General features: G+C 43.8%; 1 protein-coding gene across 6 annotated transcripts; it reads left to right on the top strand.

Annotated features, from left to right (window-relative positions):
• The first annotated feature begins 1,178 nt into the window (after positions 1 to 1,178).
• Positions 1,179 to 10,176, top strand: LOC119556192 (integrator complex subunit 6). Of its 6 annotated transcripts, XM_037868138.1 has the most exons (4): positions 2,105 to 2,386; positions 2,446 to 2,615; positions 3,744 to 4,076; positions 5,077 to 10,176. In XM_037868138.1, the coding sequence occupies exon 4, from the start codon at positions 5,139 to 5,141 to the stop codon at positions 9,009 to 9,011; it is 3,873 nt and encodes a 1,290-aa protein (XP_037724066.1). In that variant the 5' UTR covers positions 2,105 to 2,386; positions 2,446 to 2,615; positions 3,744 to 4,076; positions 5,077 to 5,138; the 3' UTR covers positions 9,012 to 10,176. The 6 variants fall into 6 exon arrangements, with proteins under 6 accessions (XP_037724064.1, XP_037724063.1, XP_037724065.1 ...); XM_037868136.1 differs by lacking the exons at positions 2,105 to 2,386; positions 2,446 to 2,615 and adding an exon at positions 1,179 to 1,316; XM_037868135.1 differs by lacking the exons at positions 2,105 to 2,386; positions 2,446 to 2,615 and adding an exon at positions 1,191 to 1,330.
• The last annotated feature ends 901 nt before the right edge of the window (positions 10,177 to 11,077 follow it).

The following is an 11,077-nucleotide window of genomic DNA, read 5'->3' on the forward strand; positions in this document are numbered from 1 at the left end:
ATGAAATTAAAATACCTCAAACTATTTTTAATAATAAAAAATAATACTCATTTAAAACATAAACTGAAAACTATTAAAACTGATAGATTACCAAAACATGTACTTTTTAGTTTGATACAATTTTTTTTTAATCATCTGACATGACTTGGTTTTTTGTTGATTTAAATTTAACAAAAAAATCGTTTTTAAGCTTAAAAAATGGGAAAGCTATCAATTCACGTTTTATTTATCCGTCAAAAAAAATTAATATAGTTTTTGAAAAGAGCGCTGAGAAGATGGCGCTTCACAATCTGACGAAATATCGATAGCCCTAACAGAATCGTTCCGGGCGAATGATTTCTAGACACGACACATTTAATATTCACTTTAAACTTTAAAAGCAACATTTCCCTTATGCAAAATGTTTCAAAATGTGTCTATAAATAGCATAACAATGTTAGGGGTTAACGATATTATTACTTTTATTGAAGCACTGTATTTTGCCTTTCAGCGCTCTTTTTATAAGTTATACATACATATTGGTGCAAATTATTTTTAAAATTTTAATTCCAAGCAAGCCGCTCAGTTTTGGCCACTCACATGAATGTGTAAAATGTGTTCATGGAATCGAAAAAATGTACAATTCTAATAGCCACATTTTAAGGGTTTTGGAGTGTAACCGCATTTCGCTTAAACTTGCGGTTCTTAAGATTTCGAGTAAAAATTCGCTATATCTATAGAGCCGATTGAATTTGAATTTTTATGTCTTCAGACTTACTATGGGGATTTAAAAGCAAAACCAAATTTAAGGAAAAACTGATGTTATCGTGAAATGTCGAAAAAATAGCCATTAGTTTTTTAGTACATTTTGATAATAAAAGAATAATACTTTGAACTTCTCTATGAGTTTACCTTCAACAGTGCAGAAATTTTAAGGGGCTTAGAGGACTCGTTTTGATGGTTACTTTCAGATTTTGAAATCCAAACTGCGTTTACATTTTCCGGGTTGCACTGTGCTATTATTGAAGTACTGCGATATACCGACATAAATGTAAAACCAAAATTTCCAAATTTTTTTCTGAGTTCTATCGGCACCCAATAACACGATAGTATCGACTGTATCGATAGATCGCAGTGCCACCCCCAACGACTTGGTCATTTGTTGTTGCTCGCTTCGAAGCACAGTAATCAGAGCGCTGCTCGTGAATAAGGTTGTGTTGTGTTAGCAAAGGCAAAGGAAAATCCGAAGAGAACGAGACGAATAATACGAAGAAGAAGCAGGAGCGGACGACGGCAACGCAACAACAGTGACGAGGCGCCAGTGTGCGTGTGCTTGTGTATGTGTGTGCGTGTAAGCAACAACTCCCCGATATACGAATCCAACGTGCGAGAGGGGGATGGCAATAGCGACGGTCGTTCAGTCGGTCTGACCGTTAGTCGCGTCTGTTCTGTCGGTCGTTCTCGCTCATGCACCTTCGCGGCAGAGCGAAAGAGAGCGCCACATACTCCTACCGCTCAGTGTGCCGTGTGTGGCGTGTGTGTGTGGATGTGTGTTCTCGCTCTCGCGCGGTGGTGATAAATTTCTGTTGGCACAAAGTAAAAATATAACAGAATAAAAAATCGTGGCGCGGCATATAGAAGCTAATCGAAAATTATTGCAAGTATATTGGGAGGAGAGAGACATTCTTTTTGTTGAGTGATTTTTTTTTATTTTTGTTTTTTTTTTTTCCCCCACTAAACTATTACCTGAAGATGCTGGCTGCCGGTGTGAATGTGTGCGAGTGTTGTTTTTTTTATTGAGAGAGAGTAAAAATCGAAAACTTAAATATTAAGCATGAGATCCTTAAAAATCGCACATTTACCACAGCAGGCATTTCGAAATTCGAAAGCTTTGGCGGGCAGTCGATACGCGTGCGGGTTGCAACTCTGGCGATAACGATTGCTCGGGCGATAACGCGGCCGCACTAATCAGCATTATCACATGCAAATTAAGGTCATCCAAATGAAAAATGACCACCAATCAAAGGCTGTGCACCCCTTTTCGAACGCCCCCTTTTTATAAACACATGAAAACGGTGTGTTTGGTTTATCGCCTGCTCGCCGAGCGCCGTGCCTTGGCAACCCTGGCGCGGCTGCATAAGTGAATTCAGTCGGGGAGCCGTGTCATTTTGTTGGCCAAAACATAGCTGCGTTGAGATTAATTAGCCGCAAAAACTCGATTACTTGAAGTGCTCGGCCCTATATCAACGTTTTAGAGACGTGTGTGTGAGCTTTGTGGATTGCCATCGAACACAATAGGCCGACTCGACTCGACTCGCCCCCCGCAGCCGCCCGTCACCCCACCCACACGGCCGCAGGGTTGCCAGATCGGCGATAAATCACACACCAGTCGTTTAACCCAGAAACTGTGATTATCTTCTCAAGACCATTTAGTGAATCTAATAAGGAATCCTTTAAATTCCGCAGCCTTTTTGTCACCTGTCGAAGACTGGGAACGTCTGGCAACCCTATGTCGCTCTGCCAGTGTGTTTGCGTGTGCATATCCATGTGCGCTAGTGCCTGTGTGTGTTTGCGCTCTTATTCAAATAGAAATTGAATGTTTTGCACTCGGATTCGAGACAATTACGGCTCCCCTGGTAATAACATTTCTTAACTGGGCACTTGCCCTAATTTCCAGTGCAGGGATATATGGTTTAAGCGTGCGATCGCCGAGTGATCGTTAACCCGGCATTTGTTAATCGCTCCCGCATTCCTCCCCCTGGCATCCTCCTTTCCCCTCCTCCTCCTCCTTGTACTTCTTTCGGCATCCATCTCCCTTGCTCTCCGCCAGAGATGCGTAGGTCGTGCTCCGCTCCGCTCCTCTCGCACACACACTCACGATCGTGAGCGTTGGCATTGTGTAATCGATTTACTCTACGGTTACCTTTTAGCTTGTTTTTTTTTTGGGAATGGTGAGGAGAGTTATCTATATCGCTAAAGAGAGTAAGAAATAAATCAAATGTGGAGATTGTAATAAAATTGTAATAAAATACTTCTGGAGGGGGTAAATTTGCATATGATTGCCTCCCCAACGTCTATTAAAATGTTTTAGGATCAGTCTCTTTGATATGTGAATAATATATATTATTCAATTGCTGAAAACAGTTAGTATTTTGTAAGACGGTCGAGAAAGAGTGATTTACCAGGTCATAGTTAGAATTATGTATTGTTTTTAGTCCAATTTTTTGACAATCCGCTCACGAGTCTCGTCCACCTGGCTCACGCGCTCATCTCTAGGCGATGCCAGCAGAGCGTAGTAGTGGTGGCAGTGGCATCGAGTGAATGACTCCGTAGTGGGGCATCAATAGAAAGAGAAAGAGGAAGGGGCACAGACAAATTAGATGGAACGCGGCGAGAGGAGAGGGGGGGCAGTGAAGGAGTGATGGCCAGTGAGTGGAGTGGATTTGGATTTGTGTCAAAGCGATTTACCACCCCCCGCCCCCATAAATTTCCACGAAACGCCGCTCTCGAGGACCAACTACTACGGACCCCCTGGGAATTTAATTGCATTTTGTTGTTTAATTAGCACTTGTTTTATACAACAAGAATTCGTAGCATTTGTGTGATAGCGGTGATTACGCAGTTCCATTATCTCTACGTGTTTATATATTAACCCCTTAATCGATTGCACACAGTGCGTATGCGCAACCTATTGATATCGAACAACCAGTTGCATGCGCGTTTCATTACCATTTCGTTTTTTTTTTCCCCCTTTCCATTTGCAGTTCGTTGTTGTTGTTTATCCAGTCCAAATGTCAGCTGTTTCACGCAACATGTACCATAAAAGCGGGACAGCGAAACGCAGAAAAAGAGCAAATCGATCAAGCCCAGGACAAGAACAGCAAAAGCAAGAGAATCAGCAGAAGCAACAACAAGCAGATGAAGAGAGCTGCTAACAACGTAAACAAAAACTAAACACACACATACACATAAAGGGAGATAGCATCAATAAAAAGACAGCAAGAAGAAAGAGAGCGAGGAAAAGAGAAGGAGAAATCGCAACCGAGCTCAGTGAAAAGAGAACGAGGGATAAAGGAAGATCAACGATAACCGATCAAGTAAGTAAAGCTCGATTATCGATTGGTTCGCAAATCGATACGAATTTTCTTACCGATAACGCTTTCAAAACTTTGTGAAATTGGAAAATCAAATTACAAAACTAGTTTTCCGGGAGTCAAACTTTTTATAAAACTATAATTTACTTTTAAAGTAGTCTTAAATTAAAAAAACGGCAATTTTCGTTTATGGACTTTAGCTTCTTATGAGAACTGGTGAAATGTCAATTGATTGACAAAAGCGCTTAGCAGCTAAATTTAATTACATTTCGTCTTTGGTTTCTGTTTGTTGTTTATAAACACGGTTCTTAAACCCGTATTTTTGCCTATATTTTGTATAACAAATCTATTTTTGGGCTTTAAAGTCTAAACTCTACTCATTTTATTTTGGTGCATCACTGTGAGATTTCAATTTGTTTTGTCTTAGAAAAAAATTGCGTCATGGTTTAATTTAATTATGTATGAATACTTGTATTATAGAAGTACCAAGACATCGTAATGTTTAACCGACCGTTACGTACTCTATGGTAAGCAAAACTTTTCAGATATTATAAAATTGTATTTTTGAAAATTTGATTGAAGTAAAGGAAATTTGAAATCCTTAACACAGGTAGAACAGGAAAGTTTTAAAGAATGATTAAAGGTATAATAACCCTATTATGGAAGTACCAAGAAATTGTAACGTTTAACCGACTTTTACTCACTCCATAGTAAAGACTACGTTTGAATAATTACTATGATATTGTATTTTAAAAAAATTATTACAGAAAAGTAAATTTGAATACTTTAACACAGTTACTTGGTTGAACACGCAAAACTAAAAAAAATTATTAATGGTATACAAATAGCAATATGAAAATAATCCTTTTCAGGGACTAGATTTTATCACAAAAACGAAGCCCCATAACTCATACCAGCTGTTGTAAAATCGTTGTGCAACCCTTTTTTAAGATAAACCAATCAACTTTTAGCTCTTTCTAAAAACTTGTCTCTTTTTTTAAAGGATAACAGAGCAATTCCCGGCTCGGGAAAGGAGGTCAATATAACGCAGGATCAATCACCGCCATGACAATCATACTCTTCCTGGTGGACACCTCGTCGTCCATGTGCCAGAAGGCGTATGTGAATGGGGTGCAAAAGACGTATCTGGACATTGCCAAGGGCGCTGTGGAGACATTCTTGAAGTATCGCCAGCGGACGCAGGATTGCCTGGGTGATCGCTACATGCTGCTCACATTCGAGGAGCCACCGGCGAATGTGAAGGCTGGGTGGAAGGAGAACCATGCCACCTTTATGAACGAACTGAAGAACCTCCAGAGCCACGGCCTCACCTCAATGGGTGAATCGCTGCGCAACGCCTTCGATCTGCTGAATCTGAATCGGATGCAGTCGGGTATCGATACGTATGGTCAGGGCAGGTGTCCCTTTTACCTGGAACCATCGGTCATCATTGTGATTACGGACGGCGGACGGTATTCGTACCGAAACGGTGTCCACCAGGAGATCATACTGCCGCTTAGCAACCAAATACCGGGTACAAAGTTCACCAAGGAGCCCTTTCGATGGGATCAGCGATTATTTTCGCTGGTCCTCCGAATGCCGGGCAACAAGATCGACGAGCGAGTGGATGGCAAGGTGCCGCACGATGATTCCCCCATCGAACGGATGTGCGAGGTGACGGGTGGTCGGTCATATCGAGTACGAAGCCACTACGTCCTCAACCAGTGCATCGAAAGTCTTGTCCAAAAGGTCCAACCGGGTGTGGTGCTGCAGTTTGAGCCACTGCTTCCGAAGGAGGCGGGCGCCAGTACGACCTCCGGTGGATCGGCGGGTACGGGTTCGATTTCCTTAACGTCCGGAGCGGATCCCCCACCCGACATTGTCTTCCAACCGGTGAAGAAGATGATCTACGTGCAGAAGCACATCACGCAGAAGACCTTCCCCATCGGCTATTGGCCACTGCCGGAGCCCTATTGGCCGGACTCCAAGGCGATCACATTGCCGCCTCGCGACGCACATCCCAAGCTGAAGATCCTGACGCCGGCAGTGGATGAGCCGCAGTTGGTGCGCAGCTTCCCCGTGGACAAGTATGAGATTGAGGGCTGTCCGTTGACGCTGCAGATTCTCAATAAGCGGGAGATGAACAAGTGCTGGCAGGTGATTGTTACCAACGGGATGCATGGATTCGAGCTGCCCTTTGGTTATCTCAAAGCGGCGCCGAACTTCTCGCAGGTGCACCTCTACGTATTGGCCTACAATTATCCAGCGTTGCTGCCCATCCTGCACGACCTTATCCACAAGTACAATATGAGTCCGCCAAACGATCTGATGTACAAATTTAACGCATATGTGCGTTCGATACCGCCGTATTACTGCCCGTTTTTGCGCAAAGCGCTGGTCAACATCAATGTGCCGTATCAGCTGTTGCAGTTCCTGCTGCCGGAGAATGTGGACAACTACTTGTCGCCGACGATCGCCAATCAGCTGAAGCACATCAAGAACACGGCCAAGCAGGATCAAGAGAACCTCTGCCTGAAGGTCTATAAGCAATTAAAACAGCCAAAGCCACCGTATCGCCAAGTGGAGACGGCCAAACTTTGCTCGGGAGCTGCGTTGCGGAGGGATTTGGTGCGACATCCACTGCTGCGAGACACATTCGCCAAGTTGCATGCGGAAATTGAGCCGTTGGATAACTATACGATTGTGGTGCCGCAACTGACACATCAATCGTCCGCCAAGACGTATCGCAATCCATTCGATATACCAAGGCGGGATTTGGTGGAGGAAATAGCCAGGATGCGGGAGACATTCCTGCGACCCGCCTCGCTGGTGGCCAAGGATTCGGGCCACTGCCTGCCCATTGCCGAAATGGGCAACTACCAGGAGTACCTCAAGAACAAGGACAATCCGCTGCGTGAGATCGAGCCGACGAATGTGCGGCAGCACATGTTTGGCAATCCGTACAAAAAGGACAAGCACATGGTGATGGTTGACGAGGCGGATCTGAGCGATGTGGCGCCAATGAAGTCGCCAAATGGCAATGGACCAGGTGGTGCACCACCCGGTTCTCCTTCCGGATCGGGCTCGCCCACTGGAGGAGGACCCTCGGCCCCGGGTTCTTCGCCAGGCGGTGGTTCGGGTCCTGGGATGCCTGGAATGGGCGGCGGAATGTCCGGACTCATGCTTGGAGCCAGTGGCAGTGGTGGTTCATCCAAGAAACTCGACGGTACGTCGAGGGGGCGAAAAAGGAAAGCCGGTCCGCTGCCACGTGCCTTTGAATTTCGTCGAATGTCAACGGATTCGCGATCTTCCTGCTCCAGCTCCGTCTCCTCAACAACGGGCAGTGCACCGGGATCACCAATACCAGGAGCCACGTCATCCATAGCCGGCTGCGATTCCTCCGGTGGAGCCGATGGCAGTCCCAATGCCAGTTGTTTCGACGAGGACAGCAATAGCAACAGCAGTTTTGTGAGCTCCACATCGGAGGCATCGTCAAGTGATTCCGGGATGTCCATGTCGCATACGGATCGTTTGGGCATTGGTTTCGATTTCAACGAGGAGGAGACCAGCGACCAGGACACACCGCTCAATGGCTATGTGCACAACTTTATCAATGGCATCAGCGATGATTCGACAACGGCGGAAGCGGAACCGGTACAAGGCGGTGTTTCCCTGCCGGGGGCATCTCCAGCTAACGAACCGACAGCTGGAGCATCACCAGCTGTGATAGCAGCAACACCACCAGCATCTGTGATCCAGGCCAGCAATGGCAGCGAAGTTTGCCCCGTCGCCGTAGCAGGCAGCAGTACTTCCACCAGTTCCAGCACCAGTTCTAGCGCCAGTTCCTCGGGTGTTCTCTATGTACCCCTCAACGGGCTGACCACCCATGCGGCCTACAGCAGCAATCTGGGCGGCCTGAGCTCGCCGCTGGACAACCTCAGTTCCCTGGGTGGAGCGGTGACTGGTGCAGGAGCAGGGTTACTGAGTATCAACAAGCCAGGATCGCTGCCGTTGGTCAATGGCTATGGACATGCGCACAGTTCAGTCATCTCTCCACCATCGCCATTGTCGTTGGTGCCACCAACGCCTCTGGCAACAAGTGGTGTAGTCGCATCCAGCTCCTCAGGATTATCGAGCTCCAGCTCTAGTTCCAGTTCCACCTACTTCAGCCACAACGACATCAACGATGCCTCGGAGATCTCACGGATACTTCAGACCTGCCACAATGGAACCAGCAGTGGCTCCTCGGGAGGAGCGGGAGCCATTAATAGCAATTTGAACGGCAATGGGAGTACGGAAAGTGGAGGAACCTCACCGGAGGATCATACCTCGCTGGGTGGCAACAGTTTTGATGCCCTTAAACGAACTGCGGGACTTGTGGGCGGCACTGGAGCGGGGAATCCCCACTATTATTGGGCCAGTGGTCTCAATCATCACAATAATAACAACAATAACAGTGCCGTTGGAACAGCAGGCACTTCTGTGATAAGCAACAATCACAACCACCGGGGCCACAATAATAGTAGTCCCTGCAAACTGGAGGTCAAGGGCAGCTCCAGCTGCGGATCGTCACCGACGCACAACAACGGGGGGATGAATTCGCCGGGACAATCACTGCCTCTCACTCTCAGCGAGGAGCAACGCGAAGCGGCCCGGGTGCACAACATTGAACTGCGCCTCCAGATCTTCCGGGATATTCGGCGACCCGGACGTGATTATAGCCAGCTGCTGGAGCACATGAATCTGGTGAAGGGCGATCAAGAGATGCAGTCTGATTTCGTGGAGATGTGTATCGGGGAATCGTTGCGCTTCCGCCGGCATCGCATGGTGTCCAGCATCCAAGAATGGTGGGATCGAAAGCAGCAGTTAACTGCTGAATTGGCGAGTGGAATCATTGGACCAGCGGGCAACGCGGAGCAGGCCGTCGCCAAGAGTTAACGATGGCTCATGTGGCACCACTGAGCCTGCGGGGTCATCCAATCCATCTGTCTGTGATGTCAACGAAATCGAAATCGGAGAGCAGCCGCGGCAGCCAAAAATTCTCGTCAATTTCCATGTACTGTAAATAGATGGCATTACAGCCAGTCCACAGGATCTGGATCGCGATCGGGATTAACGCCGGGGATATAGCCACTATATCGCATACCAAACAACCAACAACAACAACATAAGCAACAACAAAATCAACAAGCAGCAACAATTCTAAAGCAGAGAGAACACCACATTTTTGAGGGTGATTTCTTAGTATTTAATGAGTTTAGGAATTTTGTAGGGCGTGCGGATTAAAATCCACTCGTCGAGAAGGCAAGATACATGTAATTATGATATACATAAATACCTAAGCTAGCCGTTAGTTAACGATAAAACTTAAAAGAAAAAGAAAAAAACGAAAAGATTTTTGTAGCAGCCGATTAAGTTGTGTTTTTTTTTTACTTAGTAATACTTATACAATTATTTTTCTCTTGTACGTCTAAGGACTTAGGAATTATTTTAATTAGACTTTTATCAAATTAATTGTATATTGTATGTGTATAAAAAAAAAGGGAAAGTTTAGGAAAAGCTTGAGCTTATTGAGCCTCATACGTTTTAGCCAATTTTTGTTGGACATGTTTCAAGAACAATTCGCTTTGATTTTAGCCAAAACGAATAGAGAAGGTAAAAAGAAAAGCACTTTACACACATATGTATACATATATATATTTATTGCCTAAATCGGGTCAGCGTTTCATTATCTAAAATAATTGTATTATTATGTATTTTTGGTTTCTTCGAACCCTTCCATTCTTTTTGCTCTTATGTAATTGTATACTTTATTAAATATTAATGCAAATTGCAGTGTGAGCATTGCCTATAAGAACCCGCAATAATTATTTAAAAGGCAGATAAAACGATAAGCAAAAGAAAAACGTACCGTTTGTTATATACATATATAAAAACAAGAAAAAGTAATACATTTTTGCACTATTTTTTTACGTGTATGTTTGTATGCATGACCTGTGAGTAATTGAGTAATAACAACAAAAAGAGGAAACGTTTACTAGTAGTTAGGCGGAGGGCAGTGATTTTAGTACTGCTTCAGGATTAAATAAATATGTACAACTTAGACATTGCGTATCTAACAAATTTCATAAGACATCAACAACAGAACAGCAGTAAAACAAACCGAAAACAATACGAAATCAAACGAAAATAAAAAGAGGAGCATTGCATTCAACATAATGTGTTGGGTGGGTAGTATCTATGGTTTTTGAGACCCCAAAATCATCGTCCCCTATGAAACATAATTTTTCAGCTTCCCCATCCTCGTCCAAAAGCGTCGGCGACCATGCCCCATGTATGAATTATGAATGATCCCTTTTCATGGTCGCAGTGACGCCTCCAAAACCTTCGTTATTCATTATATTACTTTTAGTCATTGAATTTTGGTGGAAGATATTGTTCAATGGGGTTTGGACAGATGCAACGATTTTTCCGAAGCATATCGTTAAAAACGATGGGCATATGCTTAAATCAGATTTATAAAATCTTGAAATCTTTACACAAGAGTGCATTGTACACATACAATTTGGAAAATATATACATTTTTTTTTAAAGTAATAAATATAATAAAATTCAATGAGTCACATGAAACTTTGATTTTCTTATATTTTTTTCGTTTGTTTAAAAAGCTAGGTGAAACGAGCTATTTTTAAATATAATGGGAATTGTTGCCTTCTGATGGGTAGAATTGATTCTTCGAAAATTGAATTTTTTTAAAATACCGCTTTAGTCTAGTTTAGCGTTCAGTTCTAAAAACTTATGGTGTATATTATTTTCCAAAAATGTAAGTTCTAAGTTTTGTTCTGAAATACTGAATAGCATTTAAGGAAACAAATTAATTCGTTAATTGAATGCATTTTTTAAGTATTTTCATTTTATTACATTTCATTCCTTACCTTACTATGCACTTTTGAAATTTCCGGGTGCTTTGATTGCTCTCGTCACGTTCATGGCTACCGATAACA

Source organism: Drosophila subpulchrella, chromosome X (genome assembly GCF_014743375.2).
Source record: "Drosophila subpulchrella strain 33 F10 #4 breed RU33 chromosome X, RU_Dsub_v1.1 Primary Assembly, whole genome shotgun sequence".
Taxonomy (NCBI): Eukaryota; Metazoa; Arthropoda; class Insecta; order Diptera; family Drosophilidae; genus Drosophila; species Drosophila subpulchrella.